At 40.6% G+C, this 22,994-nt stretch overlaps 2 protein-coding genes across 2 annotated transcripts; both read right to left on the bottom strand.

Moving 5' to 3' along the window:
* Positions 1-2,525: 2,525 nt before the first annotated feature.
* LOC146705863 (melanopsin-B-like) lies at positions 2,526-9,073 on the bottom strand. The gene is made up of 9 exons (XM_085465224.1): positions 8,940-9,073; positions 6,832-6,965; positions 5,043-5,246; positions 4,795-4,966; positions 3,887-4,048; positions 3,617-3,724; positions 3,360-3,528; positions 3,001-3,149; positions 2,526-2,878 (listed from the first exon to the last, which is right to left on the bottom strand). Exons 1-9 carry the CDS (start codon positions 9,071-9,073, stop codon positions 2,854-2,856), a joined length of 1,257 nt encoding a protein of 418 aa, XP_085321350.1. The 3' UTR covers positions 2,526-2,853.
* Positions 9,074-19,158: 10,085 nt separating this feature from the next.
* Positions 19,159-20,704, bottom strand: LOC146705862 (ATP-dependent RNA helicase DDX54-like). The gene is made up of 4 exons (XM_085465223.1): positions 19,925-20,704; positions 19,721-19,834; positions 19,521-19,631; positions 19,159-19,405 (listed from the first exon to the last, which is right to left on the bottom strand). The coding sequence occupies exons 1-4, from the start codon at positions 20,116-20,118 to the stop codon at positions 19,393-19,395; spliced, it is 432 nt and encodes a 143-aa protein (XP_085321349.1). The 5' UTR covers positions 20,119-20,704; the 3' UTR covers positions 19,159-19,392.
* Between the last annotated feature and the right edge of the window lie 2,290 nt (positions 20,705-22,994).

Below are 22,994 nucleotides of genomic sequence, written 5' to 3'. Positions count from 1 at the left end.
AGTAGTCCAGTAATGTAATAAATGTAGGATGTAGCCTTTATTTCCCAGCATCCTGGTGAAAGGGCAGGTGATACCTTTATCCAGTGTATTTTGTAATCAGTCATTTTTGTGGCAGTGTGAATTTTTTGAACACCGGGGCGCTAACTGTTACATTTCTTCACGTCAGCCATATCTGGGAGGATTAAAAGGTCTAGTGTACTGCGCCGCTATATCTTTAACTGTAATTGAATGAATCAGGGAGTTGTTACTTTTTTCAGCTGGAGGAAGCAGAAAACTGTTAAAAGTAATTACCTTTCTACCTGCTCTGAATGTCTGCTTCCTCTCGCTCTCATGCATTATATGCAAAAGTGTCGACTGTTATATGCAAAAAGAAAAAGAAAAATTCTTCAGTAATAAATCGCTTTAAAGTAAAATAGTAGAACTGATTTATTTTGGATGTATTTTTGCTTTAGATTAAAATAAAGATACTGAAAATCATTTGCAAAAGAGCATATGGAAACCTTTATTTATGGCAGCAAATACACACATAAGTATGTGAACAAAGACTCAATGCATGTTAGTGATTGTGACAGTTCTATGCCCGAGAACACGTATTGACAAAACGGTGCGTTTGTTGTGTCTTTTGCACATAAATTCACATACTTTGACTTGCACAATGCTTCATAATAAAAATAGTTCCCAAAATACTTCCAGTGAATAAAAGCGGTACAAAAACATTTTGATCTGACTGTGATCCAAGTTGGATCAGAATGCTTTCTGTTTCAGATAAATGTTGAGTTGCAGACTAACCATGTCACTGTCTTCCCAGTCTTAGGCTGTAAAAATCCTAATCTGCGGGATCACAAAAACTTAGAGCACGTGTCAACAAATACAAAATGTATTCTTGTTATTCAGTGTCTTTAATGCAATCAAATCAGTTCATCGATGAGCAACACTCGTTATAAACAAATATATTTAACCTTCTAAATAATACAATATAGAACAGACTTTTACATGAAATACAGCAGTGATCATATTTTACTGAGGCATATAAATACATGTAGCCTTAGTTATAATGTAAACAAATGGATACAATTAGCTTCCTCATTCAGTGCTGTTTTAAAAAGAGAATTCTCAGCGTCCTTACAACAAGACGATAATAAACAAGTCCTCGGACACACACACACATACACGCGCACACACAAACACACACACGCAGACAAAGAAGATCCTTAACTATGCACCTATCCAGCGTTTTCCCAGTTTGAATACAATACCTGCACAGTGGCTTTGGATATCTACTGATGCCAAATATACCAAATATCTGATGCTGATGTTAAATTGACAAGCTGTATTACTCACTCTGAGAAAGAGATTGAGAAATATTATTACATTTTTTATTAAAATGATATATCCTGGCTCTAAATGTAATGTAATGCATATATTAACAGCTTATTAAATGGCAATGGGAAACAAAGTAAGTTTTTTGTTTTGTTTGTTTGTTTGTTTGTTTTTACATATATGGTCTTGTCTTATTTTAGCTTAGTGTGAGAGGCATTGTTATATGCTGCTGTTATTCAGAGTTGCACAAGGTTCTCATTTTCTTGCTCTAACTGTGCACTTGTGTGTCAGTTGTGGAGTGGAGCTGGCAAGAGGCTGAGATAATATTAAGTGACTGAGCCTGCAATGAAAGCTACCCAACGAGTGTTACATTGAATATAATGTGAAAGCAAGAGACAGAGAGACGCCAACAGGGAAAGCAACGATGTCAAAGACCTACAATTGTGGTATTTCACTTGACCACATTTTGTCAAGAAATAGTGCAAACATACAAAGAAAACATGTTGCTGCAACCGCTAGCAACCTCTGGCCTGCTATTGAGTAGTGGCATGGTTATGGCAGTACAACACTGAATCAAATCAAATCAAATCAATTGAATCGTACCACTTATTTCTGCTCCAGCTTTTTGAATCGTGATCGGACAAATATCTGATCCAAGCACTGGATTGGTGCATCTCTTTAACATTTAACAAGCTAGTGTTTTTGAAAGAAATCTTCGCACATTAATTAACTGAACATGGTTGCAAAATTGTGACTGTAATTTAACTGTAAAATGTCTTTGGTGCTCTGCAACTTTGTTATTGGAAAATAGCCAGAATACAACCATTTGGCACCCATTTTAGTTGGTGTCCACTGTTGCAAAAAAACGCATCACATACAAGTTGTGCTCATCAGCACAGACTTGATTGCAGCACGTTGGCGATCTGTTTGCATTTATAAATGACACGGCAGTTATTTGCAAACCTTGACGATTGCAGTCAATTCAAGTCAGACCACAGTTGTTTGGAGACAGGTTCCTCCTACAATGTGACCTGTGTAATCGCCTTGTGGTCAAAACTGGTTGCCCAGAGGTTAAGACTGTTAAGCACTCAACCTCTGGTTGACTAGTTAGTGACTGTAACTACTTGCAATTGTTTCTTTGCTTTGCAGTTACTGGGTAACTGTTGAGTTTTGCAAGTTAGTTGCAAGAAGGTTGACATCCTATTTTTACGCTAGTGTTGCTGAACCATAAGTCAATTCACAGTTCTCTCCGTCTGCTTTGTGTAACTCCATTTATTTTTCTCAAAACAGCCTTCCTCCAAACATCAGTCTTTGAAATTGAATGTGAAGATTACACTGGATTTTTCTTGCTCGACATTTATCCAAAGTGTGGCTGGATGAGGACTTCATATTTTTTGTGCTTTTTTTTCTTCTTGTCTAAACTCATATCATACCCATCTTTACATTTCTTTGGCTGATTCCAGATTGTCCGTATTCCTCTTCCTTCCAATATGCAATAGAAGTCTTTTAACTGACTCAGTCAATAGATTGTGATCACAACTGTTCACTGAACCTTGCTCTGAGAATTAAAATGAAATATAAATGTAAGTGTTTTGTGGGAAAGACATGTTTTATCTTCAAAGCGTTTGACTTGCCAGTAATATGAATTGGAAATCAACAGTTCAAATGATTAGGGCCTACCTTAGCTGTTCCTGGCTTCGGCTTTTCTTTCTTTTTGTGTGTTTAGTCAATGACTGACACTCTCTATCCCTCAGAGTTCCAAGGGAATAGCTGGATCCCAAAGTATGACTCTGATCAATAGGATTCAGCTCCACATCATTCCAAACATGCTACAAGACACGTATGTATATCAAGATAAGAATTTACATCTGCATATTTACAACATGCAACTGCTCTTATGGTAAAACTACTACAACTACTGACATATCTAACTAAACCCACGTTATATGAATGGGACGGTAATTGTATACTGCTGTAAACAGTTAACATGCTCAGGATTTTTCTCACTTTCAAAGACTAGTGCAGCATCCAGTACTCACCGTGTCAGTTGTTGTAATGGAGGAAACTATGTGCAGTTTGGAGTCTGATGACTGTCTACTCAGCACGGAGTCCCTTAAGGAGGATTCGCTGAGCGATACTGATATGCAGTCTTTCCTGCGAGCATGGGCTAGGAAGTGCAAGCAAGGTACTTTTTCTGCAAGGGTGATCCTGTTGAAAAAAAAAACATGATCTTTTAACAAATTGTGCCATTACATTTCAGGATTAGTTTGTCAGTTAATTAGATGATCACAGTTACCTGTATTTTGAGTGAATTATGGCATAGATTACAGGATTGTATATGGCTGATGACTTGGCTATAACAGCTGGGACGGCTTTGGAATAAGGGCTGAGAATGCCTCCATATCTGATGGACAGAGATGAAACATGATAAGAGATGATCATACTTATACTGTAGCTTGAAATGCTTTAAGTAAGGGTGTTCTACTACCTGCAACTCCCTGCAAACCAGGGTCTACCAAGCTATTTTTACATATCATAGCATTAAGTGCTAACGTATCATATTTACCCAGCCCATGCTATGAGGGTGACACATGCATAGGGGGACCAAGAAAGCACAAACACTATGATGACCACAAAAGCAATCTTGGCTAGCTTCCATTCAGTTTTGATGGAGTGCTGTTGGATCAGTGTTGACTTTCTCACTTGATTGCCCAACTGCTCCACATCTCTATAAGAAGACAAAGAATTTTGTGGTCAGTAACAAATTATAAGACTTTAGAGGGTGAAATGAAGGCCAGAGGTGTGGGTAAGGGGATCTTTAAAAGCAGCACATACAGCGATCTACTGGGAAACTGGGATCTCACTTTGACATTTACCACCTTTTTAAACATCATTGCACATGCATACACTTAGTTTAATTTGAAGTCCCAAACTGACCAGGTGCATGTGAGCATTTACAGTGTACCCTATGATCTGAATTATGTTGATGGCCGCAAATCTCCTTTTAAATTATGCTGAAGCAGGCATGTGCTGGAATGCTTTACAGCCCAGGCAGGCAAAGGGAAAGGTTATTAGTTAGATGTCTCACGAGCTTGCAGTAGAACTGCACTAATTGTCCTATAGAACAAATTGACTATGTACAGAAACATTGAGATGCATGATCCTGCCCTGATGACCTCAGACTTAAAAACTTGAGTTTAGTCCACTAAAAACTGATGCTTGGTCCCTGGGTTGTATCCAAAAACCCGACTTTCATCACTTCTTGCAGTACCCGCCATAAAGGTGAGTACTGTTTATTGGAAAAGGTATTTTTTTCCCCTTTTTTTTACTGGCTTACATGCAAGCGGCCAGAATGGGACTTCCAGCAAACATGTATTAAAATGACTTCCTAAAAACAATATTAAATTATGCATATTCAGAAAAAAAGTAATATTTATAATATTGAATATTATAAATCTATTTATCTAGATGTACCTGCTTGCTTGGCGAATTGCTAGGAACATGCGGAGGTAACAGTAGGATATAATGCCAAGAGGGATGAAGAATATGAAGCAGCACAACATCAAAGTGTAACTTTTATTGGCTGGAGTGGAGGTCACATAGTCCCATGTGCACGAGGTCATCAGACCTTCTGGTATATATGAACCTTAAGAGAAAAAAAAGTATGATAAGGTAGACGCTTACTTAAAAATTGGTAAGGAGGGAAAAATTAAGTCACTTACTCCATCCTAAGAGTGGTGCGAGGCTCCAGGCTAATGAATATAGCCACACGAGGGCAATAATGAGGTAAGTGCGTCTCGCGGAGGTCCATTGTAATGCCTGCAGAGGTTTGGTGATAACAACATAGCGGTCTATAGAGATGGCCAGAAGGTTTATCATTGAGGCGATTCCAAATAAAGCACCACAGAAGGCATATATTTTACATCCTGCAGGGGGAAAGGAAAAAAGTACGCATTTATTTATTTATTTATTTATGTTCTCTGTTAGACTGGTGAACACATCTCCACTAAACACTGTTCCACCATCAACAGATTCTAACTAAAAAAAGGTGCTATATAAAGTAAGAAAGCGCATACTTTATTTATCCATTGGTTGGGAAATGTCTTCGTTACAGCAGTTAAAATTAAGTTATAGTATGTAGCTCAATAAGAGATTTCAATATGATTACAATATGAACAACGTTTACGTAGAAATATGTGTAAAGGATAAAGATATTTAATATTAAATGTAAATTATTTATACAGTCATAGTAAAATGACAAGCACAACTCTAAGGTTTTACATATCAGGACATAATAAATACAATCTGGTCCTTATCATTAGGTAGATACAACCTCATATAAGCTGCAAGGACATCATTTATTTAATAAGAAACTGAGCCAAAATGCAGAACTGAAACAGAAAATGCAGTGTGTGAAATACTAAGCACATCCTTGTTGCTTCGATATGAACTAAAAGGGAAAGTATCAGCCAGGCACTGTTAATCACATGAACTTGATTAGCTGCTCATCAGCTAATGTGAGCACCTCTATAAAACCACAAGTTTGTGATAATTTGCTGGTCTGCAGCATTCAGGTTTCCCACAATCTTCCCAGAACCCGACATTGCCCCAAGGTTAGGCCATGCAATGCTTGCAGAATTCGCAAATATCTCATGAACTACATTTCTAACTATGTAGGCCTCAGTTAGAACATTAAATGTTAAAGTTCATGACAATACAATTAGAAAAAGACTGAACAAGCGAGACTTATTCGGAAGGATTGCCAGTACAAGCCTCCTGGTTTCGAGTCTGTGTGTCTTCCCCTGTTGAATCTGAACAAACCGCAAGACTTGTGGAACAATGTCCTTTGGAGAGACATGACCAAAGTGTTTGGTCACAATGATCAGTAAAAGCTAAACACAGCAAATTAGCATAATCCTCATACCAGCTGTGGTGGTGGAGAAGTGATGATTTGGGCTTGTTTTGCAGCCACAGGACCTGGGAACCTTGCACTCACTGAGCCAACCATGAACTCCTCTGTTAACCAAAGTGTTCTAGAGTCAAGTATGAAGCTAAAGCTTGGCAGAAATTGTGTCATGCCGACAATGATCCCGAGCACATCAGCAAATGATTAAATGTACAGCAGCATGCCTAAAAAAGAATCAAGGAGTTCCCATGACCCAGTCAAAGCCCAGACCTCAGTCTGCCTGAAATGCTGTGGTGGGACCTTAAGAGAGCTGCACATAAACAAATGCCCAGAAACCTCAGTGAACTAAAGCAACATTGTAAAGAAGAGTGGGCCAAAATTCCTCCAGAAAGATATACAGAAAAACACTGATACTGAAAACTACTACTTTAAGTTATTGTTGGTTGCATGAGCTACTGAGTCACGGGGATATCATAGCCTTTCACACACTGCTTCTTCATGTCGGCTCACATTTTGTTGTCAGGTTCTATTTATCTCATTCTAAGACCTGATATAATTATTTGTATTATCCTCTGATATGCAAAACCTTGGATGTAGGAAAATACCTGTTTCTCCAAAAATCCAACCCTTGTAAAGGGAATTGACAAAGAAGATGGGTGATTGTGTAATTGCCATGAGGAAGTCACTGACTGCCAGGTTAATGATGAAGAAGTTGGGGGGCGTCCGCAGCTTCTTGTTGCTGAAACACATTAAAAGCGATTAGTATCCCACAAACCAGTTTTACTGTCACACTACTCTTCATTGTAACATGACCAGCAGGGACATTATTACTCCACCACAGTGCTCATTGTGTGTTCATCATGAGAGCTTTTGTTTGCCCTGGAGTTGTTTGTAGACATGGTCAATTCAGTGTTCATCCAATAGTTTGTATGTTATAGTCCCACTCAACAAAGGAATTACAAAGTACTAATAACACCAAATAACAGTGTCAAATACATTTTAGATGAAATGCTAGCACAACTTCAATAACAATTGATTTTTTTTAATGACGACCTTGTTACAGCCTAAGGACTAAATCAATCAGTTACCACATGTAAGTATTCGTTAAAAGTCACTTGCATTATTATTATTAATACATTTTATTGTTAACTACATTACATGTTAATAGGATGTAATTATATTTTATTTTATCTGTCATAACTAGAGATGCACCAGTTACAATTTTGCCTGATTCAGAAGTTTGACTTTATAAAACTAAGAATATGCAAACAAAAACAAACTTTTCTTCAATGGAAAATATTATTTTCGCTTTTGTCATTAGAATTTCAACCACTTGTATATATTTCAGAGGTTTTCCACATGATTTTTGTGATTTTTGACTATAAGTAAGTAAAATTTATACATTAAAAAACTTCTCCACAGCTTCTTTATTTCAAGTAAAATACAACAATTGTAATGGACTATATGCTACATGTTATCTAGTGCTTAAATGATAGCTGTAGCTGCACAGTAATCACAAAATCAAAACCTGACAAGCATGTCTTTGGACGGGTTCAAATCTAGAACTTGCTTTAAGGTTACTAAAGCGCCACTGTGCTGCCCAGATATTTGTTATACTGGCTAACTCATAACTCATCTAACAACACTTTAATCTCGATGTCTTTTTTTCACTGCAACCTGCATCCACAGATATATTTTTTAATGCTCACACACCCACACACATAAAGATGGACGTATCAGAGGGTACTTCAGGCTCAGTATCTGGCCTGAGTGAACTTCAAAACAGGGATGCTAGAACTGGAGATTGAAGATGCTTGAGAAAATTTGCACACTGTGGCCTTGTCCTCCTGTGGATCCACCGCCTCCAGGAGGGTCTGTAGGGTTCTGGTGCAATGAGCATATTTAAAAGTAGAATGGCAGGAAGCGCCTTCAGTTTTCTGGCCCATCTTCTGTTGAACCAGCTCCCACATTACTTTTAAGATTAGGCTTCAAACTTTCCTTTTTGACAAAGTTTATAGTTAGGGCTGGATCAGGTGACACTGAATCCTCCCTTAGTTATGCTGCAATAGATTTAGGCTGCTGGGGGATTCCCATCATTGTTGGGGTTTGTCTATATTATTTTAGGGTCTTTGCTTTACAATATTAAGCACCTTGATGTGACTGTTGTTGGAAATTGAGGCTACATAAATAAAAGTGAATTGAATAGAACTGAATTCTAACAGATTGGTACAGTCTACATCTGCAGTAATGCGAATGCTGTACTGGGCAGCTGTGGTCAAGAGAAATCTGAAAGCAAAGACTTAAATATACCAGTTGATCTACAATCCCACCCTGATATACGTAATTGACAGAAATGACCTTCCTCTGCCTGGCCTCTCCCTTACAGACAGGATGAGGAGCTTGGTCAGTCAGCCAGGGCTCAGAATAGAGCCACCTCAAATGGCTCACTGAAATTATTTGAAATGTTATGAGCATCATCAAATCCGAATGAATAGCAGAAAATTCATCCGTCCATCACATTTTTTGTGTAACCACAATTTAAAAACACTCAGGGTGCCGTGTGAAAAGTAAATAAGACACATATTTTATAGAACACAAAAAAATGTATCAAATATTAAAATATTCCAAACTTATTTTCAGGTCCGCAAAGATGCAGCTCTAAAAGATAAGCATATTTGTTCCCATGATCATTTCCATGTGTAGGGTGGCTTACCAGTAAAAGGCATACATGACCAAGGCGTTCCCGGTAACTCCCACTGTTCCAATCACAGAAACAACGAAAGCAAAGATGTAGTGAATGTGGTCCTGGACCTCCACCAGCTGATAGAAGCCACGCTCCACGTCCATTTCTGTGACTTCAACCACACAGACGTCAGCATCAGTGGATCTTTGTGCACAACGTTTTTTTTTCAGACATACACACAATATTCAGCTTTGAGCTGCTTAACTCCCCAACAAAAAATATTATGATCAACAACTATAATACTGCATGAGAGGCTGAAAACAGACTGCAAGACTGCAACACTTTACTTAGTTACTGTTTCTGTTCACTGCATTTGATTTTTGTGGATTAAATTGTCCACATACTTTTACAAATTGAGCTTAGAGTTTGATCAGGCCATGAAATCATCCTCAGCCTCAGTTCTTCATGTCAGCTGATCCCAATGGCAGCCCACGTCCATCTCACATGCTGTTTAGGCTGCTCAAAACTATTGCGCATCTCCAGCCAGCTTCGTGACTCACCTCAGACCCTGCTCTTCCTTTCATGCCGAGTCTTATTTAGTCAACACGACAACACGATCTGTCATCTGCCTGCTTTGTTATATGCTGCTGCTCTTGGTTTTCCACATACTATAATTCTTCTGACTATAATGGTCCTGAATGATTTCGAGTGACTGTTTTATGTCAATTAAAAAATAATAGTCAACTTGAATCCCTTTTTAATTTCTTTTAAAATTAGATCCCTCATTTTAAAAACACTGCAGTAAACTGTGATGGTAAATTCAGTTTTTCAGTCTAGTTCAGTTTTATTTATAAAGCACCAAATCACAACAACAGTGGCCTCTAGACACTTTATATTGTAAGGTAAAGATCACTGCAATAATTGCTGAACATCAGTGTATGTGCAAGTTGATTTTGTAAACAGCAGGTGTTAGCATATAGCTTAAAGCTACACTGATTTGGGGGTAGCTTTAAATGTTTTCACAATTCCTGTTCATAGCTGTCGTTTCTTACATTTAGCACGCAGTAGGGAGTAGTTAGCACCAGCTGCATTCCCACTGAAAACTGTTTAGGAGAGGACACCGTTGTGTTGTGACACTGGGTAAAACCAGTGCACTAGGAAGTATCTAGATTAAAAACTCTATAATCTAGCTGCTTTGGAGATTTCCTTTCCCGCTTGCATCTTTGTTAGTTAATCTATAGAAAAGCTCAGAGCTGAAAGCACATTTGAAAACTACTTTAGAGAGCATGTCTGTACACTTTTAATCTTATGGGTATATCATGGGGCCATGTGTATTACCAACAATGCTGCTCAAAAAACAAACAAAAAAAATAGTGAGGGGAGCTTTTCTTTCTCAGGGTTACTGAGCAGATGTATACAAGTTTATAGAAGGATCTGAGGTTGACATCATTGGATGGGGTAAGAAATCAGACACTAAAAATTTACATCTGGCATCTCGCTTTATTTTGTTCAGGTTGCTCTGATTTTGTTTTCTTTGTACATTCTGAAACTTTTTAATCCTCTTTAAATTTCTTAATTTCTTTGATTTAAGATTTAATGACAGGAGAAATTGACCATTAGCTCAGGGTCTCCTCAGTGTTGGGACGCACACGCTTCCCTATGCAGTGGAATAAGAACTCATGTCTGTTAATATATATGCACCACAAAAATCTTCTATACAGTTCAGGGCTTTCATAAATCCGGTCATTCTCAAGACACATATTTCAAAATTGATGTCTCTTTGGGAGCTGAGGTTTATGGAAGCATAACAGCATTTTGTTTAAATGTCAAATTATAGTTTTTTCTGTAAATAAGAAATGTTTATTACACAGATGGCATAGATGAAGTCCAGGAATTTCTGATTAAACAGGGTTATGTTTTGTTAATATGTTGGAGTTAATACCATGTAATATTAACTACATCTTCAGAATAAGAAGAAGTTAGCTACCAGTAAATCTGACACTTTACTGCATTAATAATTTGATTGTTTAAGAACAAGAACAATGAGTCTGACTCATTGAAAATTAAGCTAAGTGATAGCACGATATTTAATCAGTCACAGCTGTGCTGAGTCTTATTGATATTGCATAAATTGTCTTTGCAATGTTTTTTTTTTTTGCACACCTTTTAAAATCCACTAAATGTGTTTATGTTTTTGAAATGATGGAGCTGAATTTTCTTTTGTGCTATTAACCATGATCATACACATAGACATGCCACAGAGTGGGTGGAGTACACATAGACATGCCACAGAGTGGGTGGAGTACACATAGACATTCACGGTACGAAACCAACATGTTGATCTCTTGCTATCCTCTCAGCAAAGCCTTTGTGCGTCAAAGGAACTTAAAATGACCACTTACTTCCCCACATTAGGCATCAAAGCATTGTTTCATATGAAAGGCTCAAGTCACATAAATTGCATGCACATCTAATCAATGTCACTGCTGAACTTGCATTGTCTGCTTCACGTAGTGCTCCTTGCTGACATGGTATGCATCTGTCCTAATTCAATTACTGCTCATAAGTATTTATTTAAATCCTAAATAAGAGTCTCCCTGTAATAACAGTAATAATTTCTTTAAATAAACTTCAGAGGAGTTTGCTCCATACTACTCATGCAAAACTTGCTAAATTAACAGAACATTACTTTACCGTTTTCTCCAGAAAGCCCCTTTGTTCTGCGGCAGTGAAGCTGCACAGCGTATAATAGTGAACCCCCCCCCCCAAATCCAAATGCAGGCTTCTGCTGCTGCCAGTGCTGGATAGAAGATGAGAATACTCAGAAGGGCAGAAAGCAAGCAAGCAACGCACTGACCCAACCTCCCCAGCAAGCTTCCCGTCACACACAGCTCTCTTATGGCAAAACACATCGATCAAGCTGGTGTGTGATGCGTGCATGAGGGTGTCCATGTGCAGCTGTTCATGTGGCCGGCGCGGTCAAGTCAAGACATTACACGTGACAGATTTTTGTGTCTTTTCCAAATTTTGTTTTTCTCTTATGCACATTAATAACTGCATGTCTGATACCCATTGCTGGAGCACAACATCTAAAGCTGCTTTCAGAGGAAGTGAGGAAATGACACACCCCAGCTCTCTGCTGCATCCCATTGGGTGCTTTGAGAATTAGGGAGAGACAGATTGGGGTTTTTGAAAAGCAGCAGACCATTTACAAAGTGTCATACATGTTTCCTGCTCATCCTTGTGTAAAGAGAAAATGCTCAGGTAAAAGCCTCTCAGTGTTTACCTCATGCTGCCAATTGTAGCCCATCCTCGTCTATACCCCCTTTTCTTCTCTGTTGAGACTCAGTATGGTTACATTCTAGCCAGAGGAGGCTAAGCCTTTCACACTTCTGGGTCACTGCACTTCCTAGCGAAACCTAGCAATATGTGCCAATTTCCAACCACTTAGCCTCACTAATAATAACCCCTGACATAATACCTCAGGGAGGCAGATGTTAGTTGTTTCATGCACTTTTGTTGGGGTTTTTTGTTATTTATTTATTTGTTTTGGGGGCATTCTTTGGCGTTTTTTCCATGATTTTCTAGGTCAAACGATACAGTTGTGATGACCAGCTGATTCCCTGGAAATGCTTTTAGCGTCTTGGGTACAAGGCTTCACTGTTCTCAGCATGTAGATGAGACAAAGAAAGCTTTCAGCAATTCTGTTCTGTTAATCAGAAAGGAAAACATTAATGTTTCCAAGAGATGGTTTTCCAGGAGGGCAACTTAGTGTAAACATTCAGTCCGTCGAAGCAAACACAACCTCATTGTTAACTGGAAAGTTTTAAGGTGATTTTTGTCCAGAGCATGAGCACAACTATTTTAAGCTGGGAGACTCTAATGTGCTGCCATATTGTCCGACTTCTCTATGGCACAAGGAAGACGCTGCACTTTGTGAGTAGCAGATGTGTTGATCACTAACACTGTTTAGACCAGGAGGATAGTATTATACATAAGTAAGTGCCTTGGTTTACCAACACCAACACATACTTACACTGTAAAATTCTGCCTGTGAACTGTGGATGTAAGAGTCCAACTGAGGTCAAGGGTTGGAAATTAGCAATAGCTGTAAACTGTCCGTATTGGAAGTAGTAGTAGTTAAACTGCATTGTTGATATTAAATAATAATAAATAAATAAATAAAAACCCAAAAAATAACAAAGCACTTGTCAAAGTCATTCTAGAAGAGCTGATGAAATAGCTGTTGTTTGCCACTTTTGCCTCTGGTCACCCTGCCACAACTATCAAACATCTAATTACTGTCAAAGCAGTCTGTCACCTACGTCACCCCGTCTAACGTGCGAAAAAGACAAGCACGTCCGGCACTGTACACTTCAATGAGGTAGCTTGTACTTGAGATTTAATGTGCCCGAGATAAGCGGTAGAATGAAATTCAAGATGTGCGTGTAAGAGGTCTCCTTAAATAGGTCTAAAAAAGATATTAAATGAAGTACTCACTTAATAACAATGAACCGTTTAGTTGTATGGCACTTATAAAAATCAGAATCACAAAAATCAAAGTAAACCTATGAAAATAGACCATGCAGGATCCAAATGGAATGTTAAAACTAGAATGAGCTACAATGTGTGTTAGAGATTTTCTACATTATACATTATAACCAAATCTCTATAATACAATATAATCAAGTAAGCCTTATATTCTAACCAAGTAAACCTTATATTTTAACCAAGTATGCCTTATATTTTGTGTGTTCATATATTTTCACATAACCAAGCCTATTGTTGAAGAATCACCTAACCAAGTCTATTGTTAAAGGAAAACTGATGCATTCCTTACCTCAGTGTCTGAGATGTTTGACAGCATGATATAATGATGCATTCTTTTCCTTCAGTGTCTGTGATGTCAGATAAAGCATGATATACTTCTGTATTCTTATCCCAGTGTGTGAAAGATCAGATAAGTTGATTTAATGTTTAACCTCTTCCCTGACAGTTAAAAGAGGAAGTACTATGTAACCCATTTTTGCCTTATAAATAAAGCAAGCGAGCCTGTGCTCGGTGTGTGTGTCTTCTCAGAGGCATTCACCCGTGCGCACGTTTTCTAATTACACTCTGAGTCGGTCTGCAGTTGTCTCATTTCTCTTACTTGTGTTTGAACAAATGTCTACCCCTGACAATGTGATTGTAACAAATAGGTTAAAGTTAACATGAAAATCAAAATTTTTAAATAATAAGATGAAGTTAAGCTAATAATGTCAAAATGTTTAATCAAACTAGCTTCTCAGTCTTGAGAACATTGCCTTAAATTTATTGCTATAAAAGTCTTAAGTTCTCCTGCTTATAAATGCTTTTAAAAGGTGCACTCTGTGGTGTCTGTTCACAGTACTTTTTCAATGTTGCCTTTATGGCTGGCAGTTGTTGCAGGATTGCTTGAACTATTGTTACTGCATTAGATTTTCTACCAGGCTGAATTTTAGCTGAATTTTATTTTATTTTTTTCACTCTGTGTAGTCAGCTTTGCCCATTAACTGTTGCTTTGAACAAGTATCTTTCTTTAGTATTCAGTAACACTAACAAGTATTGACATGTACTTTGACATGTATGAATCTGAATTAGGGAGTTGTTATCTAGATGTAATGTGTTCTCCCACTGGGAACCCATAACGTAACACTTGTCAGAGTTACTCCAGATTTGGATAAGCTCTGTAGTTGTCATGGTCCTGCGACCATGACTCAGTGACTTTATGTTTATGTTCTTTATTGTTATTACTTTCATTATTATTCATGGCTGTTTTGGGATGGTTTGTGTTTGGGATTTTAGACACTGGGTTCTGGGTTTGTGCTCCCTCTGTTGGTCCCTGGTGTTAGTGTTCCCCTGTCTCGTCAGGTTAATCAGGTCCAGCTGTTTCCCCCACCTGTGTGTGATTTCCCAGTGTCTCTTTGTGTACTTATAGTGTGTGATTTCCTCTGCTCCTGGTCGCGTCGTCTGTGTTCATCCTCTGTGTTACCCTGCGTACTCTGCATTTCTCCGTGAATCCCCTGCGTGCTCTCCCTGCTGTTCTCCCTTCATGTTCAGGTTTGCCACTCCCTTTGTGTAGTTTCTCCCAGTTTAGTTCATCCTTAGTTCTGTTTGCCATCTCCACTTTATGTTCAGTATTGTCAATAAATCACCTTCACATCTGAGTAAGTGCTGCATCTGAGTCCTCCTTTCCACTCTTCACACGGCCGCTGCCCCGGACCGTGACAGTACGACGCGACCACAACATGGACCCAGCAGCGCTTAACCCGTCCAAGGAGCTACGGGAGAATCTAATCGATGCCACACAGGAGCTTATTGACCTGTGGCTGGAAAACCCGGGCCTATAGAGAGGCGGCTACAGCGTCTGGTGACCGGTCTCCCATGGCTTCTAGGCTCGCTATGTCCGTGGGAGCGGGAGTTTCTCCTTTTGGACCTTGGACTACACCCCCCGTCTGCATTCACTTTCGAGCAGCCCGATGCGGTGAGTCAGCGGGATGCATTGCTTTCCCCAGTTTCCGGGACTTTGTTTTCTGGGGCTATTCAGAGCGGGATGGGAGACTGTATGGATCGCTTACCTACCTTCGTGGTAACGGATCCTTCCCAAGTGGGCGTGTACAAACCCGCTGCAAAACTGGCAGACTGTGTCTCTGCCACTCCTTCTGAGCCAGGACTTCATTGCCATTCTCCGGCTCAGTTCTGTGTCCAGCCACAAGCTTCCCAGTCTGTAGCTCAACCATTAGCCTCCCTTAAGCCACAATTTTCACACTGTTTTTCCACCGCTGTTTCTGAGCAGGGAGACAAACTGTTTCACTACGGATCTGTTCCTCAAAAGCTGGCTACATTAGAGACTATTGCTCACTCCGGGGCTTCCCCAGAGGCTGGGTTTCTGCCCTCAGCTTACTCTGGACCCCTGGAGGCCAAGATGCCAGCTGTGAACTGCACCGGGCTGTCACTGCCTGAGCAGGGTCAGTGCTCTGCGCAGCTGCAGCCCTCCTTATGTGTGCCGGAGGCCCACGTGCCTACTGGTTTTGTTTCATATGTGCCAGAGGCCCACGTGCCTACTGGTTTTGTTTCATGTGTGCCGGGGGCCCACGTGCCTACTGGTTCTGCGGCTGTTTTCGCTGGGGGGCCCGAGGAGCCCGTCCAGCCTCATGCCACACTGACTGCCACGTCGGCTGGGGGGGCCGAGGATCCCGTCCGGCCACCTGTGGCTGCTTCTCCACCTGTGGCTGCAGCGCCGCCTCCTGCAGTATCATCACCTGCAGCGCTACCACCTGCTACTGCCACGCCTCAGTCTGAAGCTTCAGCCTCGCCTGGTTCTGGTCCAGCTTCAGCCTCGTCTGGTCCAGCTTCGGCTACAGCTTCATCCTCGCCTGGCCCAGCTTCAGCTACAGCGTCAGCTTCGCCTGGCCCAGCTTCGGCTACAGCTTCTTCATCGCCTGGTCCGGCTTCATCCTCGCCTGGCCCGGTTTCATCCACGCCTGGTCCGGCTTCATCCACGCCTGGCCCAGTTCCATCCTCGCCTGATTCTGGTCCAGCTTCATCCTCACCTTTCCCAGCTTCAGCTACAGCGTCAGCTTCGCCTAGCCCAGCTTCAGCTACAGCTTCGTCCTCGCCCGGCCCGGCTTCAGCTACAGCTTCTTCATCGCCTGGCCCGGCTTCATCCACGCCTGGCCCGGCTTCATCCACGCCTGGCCCGGTTTCATCTCCAGCTTCATCCACGCCTGGTCCGGCTTCGGCTTCTGCTTCAGCATCGCCTGGTCCAGCCTCCGTGTCTGCATCCTCGTCTGGTCCAGCCTCCGTGTCTGCATCATCATCTCCGCCTGCTGCGGTCCCGGCTTCCGTGCCCTCAGCCTCGCCTGGCCCAGCCTCGTTTGGGTCTGCAGCTAAACGGCCGTTTTCTGGACCGCTGGCTAGGCTACTGGCCAGGCGCCGTCACCTGAGCGGCCGCCGTTGCCTTCCGCACGGCCGGCCTCCTGAACCTTTTGTGCGCCTCCACGGCCTTCTTCGTGGCCGGCCTCCTGAACTGTCCCATCCTGGCCTCCTGTGTTATCGGGCCCCTGGCCGGCCACCTGAACTGTGTTTTGGACTCTGCTCCCCTGTGAGTTTTTTTTTTTGTGAACATTTGTTTGGGACTCTGGGGCCTCCGTCTTTGGTCTTGGCCCGGTCCCTCCGTCCTGGGCCCCCTGCCGCCCGCCCGGATCTGGTGGTGTGTTTCTGTGGCTGTCGGGGGCCAGCCCTTGAGGGGGGGGGTACTGTCATGGTCCTGCGACCATGACTCAGTGACTTTATGTTTATGTTCTTTATTGTTATTACTTTCATTATTATTCATGGCTGTTTTGGGATGGTTTGTGTTTGGGATTTTAGACACTGGGTTCTGGGTTTGTGCTCCCTCTGTTGGTCCCTGGTGTTAGTGTTCCCCTGTCTCGTCAGGTTAATCAGGTCCAGCTGTTTCCCCCACCTGTGTGTGATTTCCCAGTGTCTCTTTGTGTACATAGTGTGTGATTTCCTCTGCTCCTGGTCGCGTCGTCTGTGTTCATCCTCTGTGTTACCCTGCGTACTCTGCATTTCTCCGTGAATCCCCTGCGTGCTCTCCCTGCTGTTCTCCCTTCATGTTCAGGTTTGCCACTCCCTTTGTGTAGTTTCTCCCAGTTTAGTTCATCCTTAGTTCTGTTTGCCATCTCCACTTTATGTTCAGTATTGTCAATAAATCACCTTCACATCTGAGTAAGTGCTGCATCTGAGTCCTCCTTTCCACTCTTCACACGGCCGCTGCCCCGGACCGTGACAGTAGTCCTGTTGTTAAGAACTCATAGGAATGAGATGTTATTAATAAACCCAGTGGCACAAAGGACTCTTTAATGAGCTGCAATGAGAAATCAATAAATTGTAGGTATTGATTGTTTTACCTAATGTCATTTGCAGTGAAGACCATGCAGCTCATGAGAACACAATGATGTATTTATAGATATTTTATAGCACGCTTTTAGATTGTCTATACAAGAGAGCATGTGGATAAAAAAGCATGGACACATATGGTACTAATAATTTTAAAATCAGTTCTGCTGTAGTTAGAATATGTTTTGTTCAGAAGGGGCTGTTTGCATTGGACTTCTTTACATAGCAGGTTGCCAACAACATACAGTAAGCAATTAATTCTATTAATGGGGTAAACATTATCATAGAGGACGCCAGACACTATGTGGGGAATGCCATGTCTCGATGAGGTATTATCAAGATCGCATTAATAGTTTAATGTAATATGTTGTAGACATTTTATCTGAAACTACTAGAAACACAGAAGATATGTAAGGTGCTAAAATTAAAGTTTTCATTGGTCAGCGTTTGGGAATGCACAGAGGTTCTCTGGGAGGTCAACAGTCTCTAGGCCTGTGTGAACGGGGCTTTAACTTTCTGCTTCCTTGCTGTGATGCATTTGCTCCATATCCTCTTTCTCTTCCTGTTAGCTGATGGTCACAGTCTAGATAATACGAAGCCTCCCATGTCGCTCCTGATGCCTGCTTCATCCATTGGTATTAGAACTTTTTGCAACAATTACTGGAACTGATTTCGAAGATGGTCTATTTCAGGAGAGAATTATGTTTCTTTGCTTACTAGAACACTTTTTACCAGATGAGAGAGAGAGAGAGAACGATTTTTGAAACTAACTGCAAATTAAGCACACAATATTTAATATCTGTATTTTACCATTTTGATAAGACATATTTCAGTACTCCAAAACACTTTTATTAGACAGGTTAGTGGATCATAATTAAACATAACTCTGTGGCAAACGCAGAGTTCAGCAGGCCATCAAGGAGGAAGTGACGTGCATTTCTGCAGTGTAAAGATTCACAAATGATTTTCTCCTTAATCTACAGTCACACAAAGCACCAGGAAAATCTTTGGTGATGTTCTCAGATGATTCTGACGCTTATCACCCAGTTCCTCGTGATGTCCTCCACACCATCAACCCTCTGTCCTCCTCACAGTTTCTTCCTCAGCTTGCCTTTCTTATGGCCACCCCTTCCAAAACCTGACTTTTTAACTTCTCCGAGCCACTTTTTGTTCTTGGAGCGGAGCTTCCTCATCCCTCCGCCCTGCAGGAACTGGTGCTTCTGCTTTTTCTTGCGCTGCTTCATGATCTGATCCTTTGTTTTCAGCTCCGAGCGTGCTTTGTGGTCACCGGAGCTCTGTACGTTTGGACCTCGTCGGCCACGGCCACGACCTGGGAGAAGCACGACACAACAAAGAGGTTGGAGGTTATAGCTCGCAAGGCTGGAAGAGGGACTTGAAGTATTTACCTTTAGAGTTGAGTTAAAACATGGTGGCTGATGGTCTATATTTAACATGTTTGTGCTATTCATTTTGATGCCTTCCTACCTCTTGCTGGCTTCCTGCCTCCTCCGCCTGTTTCTCCATCTGATCCAGATCCTGTATCATCAATCTTGTATTTTTTCCTTCACTCCTCATAACTGACATGTTGTCAAGTGATACAACATCTTCACAGTACAGCTTAATATTGTCATAGGAGTAGAGAAGAGAGTCATTGAGAGCAGCACACAGAGAAGCTTTTTGTTGGAAAGATACAAGTTCTTCCTGTTCTTCTTGTTACTGATAACCTGACCGCTGTCTGTTTTGATCTTCTTCTTCTGGTCTTCTTTTCCCGTTTCTCTCACAAAACGCTTCCTCTTACGGTCCCTAAAAAAAGAAGGGGGAAAAAAGACTTTAAATTATAGTTTGAAATGACCATTTGGTGGATACTGAGTCAAACATAGGGAAATTTGTACCATTTCATCATTTTCTTCTGCTGGTTAAGGCGATCGCCTTCATCTCCCATGAGATCAAGGACAGCTGAAGAGGCCTGCTGTTCAAAAGCACTGCCCTCTCCACCAAGACTCAACCTGTCGACGCATAACACAGGACAAAACAGCATAAAACACAAAGCCATTCACATTTTTTAAAGAAACAGATGCAACAGTTTAATGCCTCACCCTCTCTCAGAGTCAAAGTCTTTAGGTCTGTAAGGGATATAATACTCTTCATCTTTGCCTGACTGCCTCTTTTTCTTGGTCTTTGGTCGCTCTTCGCCATCTTCCTGCTGACCTCTTCTTTTACCACCTACCACCTCTGAAAACACCCCCTGGTGGAAATAGAAAGAATTACATGGCACAAAGTGACAAAGCATGATACAGAGATCCTACTATCTTCCTCTTCTAGTTTGTATACAACATCATCTACATCAAAACTGCACTTTATTTTGCTTCTTCTTCATCAGACAGCACAAACAACTTTCTCATTTTGACTCAAATATTGGTTTTGAATGAAAATTCTGCAACAATCCTGGGTGTTTATTCAACTTGTGAGCAGGTTTTCTAATCCACCGTACTATTATTATTGACACTAGTACATGTTCGTGCTGCTGGCAAACTAATACACTCAAGAACATATAGCAAAGCAAAGAAGTGAAAAGTAGGTCTTGCCTACATAAATAAACATAAGACAGTTGTGAAACTTTGACATAGTAACATCTGCAGTAATATTTACACCTGTGATGACATCTCACCAGCATTAGCCTTATTTTGAAACCAAGATTGTTTACACAGAGTTTGTAATTGCAGAGAAATGCTCCATTTATTTTGGTCATTTCATTTTTGAGCAGGAAGTTCACCTTTTTTGTTATAGCCTTTAGATGAATAGAGAGTTTTCCAATTAAATACATATTCTTTAAATAATGTTCCCTCTTATAAAAAGTAGGATAATTTAAAAAAAAATTTAAAAAATGTATTATACCTCTATTACTTAGAAAAAAAACTGTTTTTTTTCTGTTGTCTGTTATATAACGTTAGTGATGCTCGTTTCAATTCATTTCTTAATCAGCTAAACAGGTCAGTTAAGAAACAGTCAAATATTAAGTTAAATTTGAAAACGGTTTAAAAAAAAAATATCCCCATTCCAAAATGTCACATGACAATCTCATTGGCTCACGGAGTTATGATGTCACTACACGATCCTTTGAAGTTTGTCCTTAAACAGGGGTGACACACAGCAGTTTTTTAGTTCGTGTCTTCGCAGCATTTGTGTTTGCAGCCTTCACGCGTTCACCACAGAAACTTTTGGAAACCTTTTCAGAGTTGTCGTGTACAACCTTCAACATGTATCCAACAAGACACCAACCAAGGCAAAAAGATTACGCCGCTTCTCCTTCCTGTCGTGGCCGGCCAATTTCCTCAAATGACCTCTTAGCCGTCCAAAGGGCATTACATGACAGTAAGAAGGAAAACTACCATCTCCAGAATAAAATTCAACAGATTGAAGAAGAGAAACTTCAACTGGAGGAGAAGTGTAGACAGATGGAAGCGCAAAATAAGAACCTGGAAGAAAGACAAAAACGCCAGCCCGACATAAATATTATTAATGAGGGTTGGGGAATCAAGTTTGGACAAGCCCGAGAGCAGATTGTCTTCCTAATTAAGGAAAACAAGCAAAAGAGCGTGGAACTAAAGGAGATGTCCAACCAGCTTAAAGACAGCAAAGCTACTGTTGAGAAGACAGAATGGGATCTCCAATATATGGACCAAATGAATCGGCTGCTCCAAACAAACTTCGATGAAGCTGTGAAAAAAAATAAAGAAATCCTCCAACAGAAGGAAGAACAGGAGAAAAGGCAAAGAGACATGGAGCACAAACTCAAAGTCACGGAGGAAAAATACAGAACGCTGAAAGAGAAGGTGGATGATACTCTGCGCCAAAATAAAGACCTTCTTCACGAGAAAAAGCAACTAGAAGGGGAAAAAGAAAAACTGGACAAACAATGCTCGCACATGCAGAAAAGGATGGAGCAAATGGCGAGAAACAACTCCGAGCTCACTAAGGGGATATTGTTGGAATACAACAACTTGAAGCGCAAACACACTGAAATGCAGGCGCAAAAGCAAGAACAAGACAACATACATGACGACCTGCAGCGTACGCTCCAAGATATCCACAAAAGAAATGAGGAGCTACAAGACATGTACAAAGAAGTACAACAGAGAAACGCAGACATGCACAAGGACAAGATAATGCAGGAGGAAACATCCAAAGAGCTCAGGGAAAAGCTTGAAGAAAAACAAGCAACGTTGGAAGAGGTGGAGAAAACATGCAAGAAGCTTGAGAAACAAAACGTAGAAACCATCGATGAGTTGAGAACCCTCATCCTGGAAAAAAAAGCTCTTGTAGAAAACTGCATGAAAAAGAAGAACAAACGCTTCCGCTGGCCCTGGAGGAGGAACTCTACTGCTTCCTCAGCAGGTGTAGCCTCGTCTTGCTCCACCTCTGTTCACCTCCCCAACCAGTCCCGGCAGTTGACTGTCCCCTCCTGAGCCTGGTTCTGCCGGAGGTTTCTGCCCGTTTAAAGGCAGTTTTTCCTCCCCACTGTCGCCTAGTGCGTGCTCAGAGGGGATTGTTGGGGTTTTCTCTCCTCTACCTTGTTTCATTATTTACTTAACTTTTTGTGCTTACTTCATTTTACCTTGTTTCATTATTTACTTAACTTTTTGTGCTTGCTTCATTTTACCTTGTTTCATTATTTACTTGTTAACGTTTTGTTCTTACTTCATTTTACCTTGTTTCATTATTTACTTCTTAACGTTTTGTTCTTACTTCATTTTACCTTGTTTCATTATTTACTTGTTGACGTTTTGTTCTTACTTCATTTTACCTTGTTTCATTATTTACTTCTTAACGTTTTGTTCTTACTTCATTTTACCTTGTTTCATTATTTACTTGTTGACGTTTTGTTCTTACTTCATTTTACCTTGTTTCATTATTTACTTGTTAACGTTTTGTTCTTACTTCATTTTACCTTGTTTCATTATTTACTTGTTAACGTTTTGTTCTTACTTCATTTTACCTTGTTTCATTATTTACTTGTTTAACTTTTTCTTTTTCAACTTATTCATAAAACAATAAACCAATTGAATTTATCCTTTGAGTATTTTTCATCTTTTCATCTATAACTTTTTCAAACATTCATATCTGTCGTTTATCTTCTTCTTGAAACCTCATAAATGGTGAAGGAAA

This window comes from Copadichromis virginalis, linkage group LG7, assembly GCF_057382275.1.
Source record: "Copadichromis virginalis isolate Kocher_CV1m ecotype Utaka linkage group LG7, C_Virginalis_male_GT1.1, whole genome shotgun sequence".
Classification (NCBI taxonomy): Eukaryota; Metazoa; Chordata; class Actinopteri; order Cichliformes; family Cichlidae; genus Copadichromis; species Copadichromis virginalis.
Note: the sequence above shows the minus strand (reverse complement) of the source record. Positions and strands in the feature narration are given on the sequence as shown.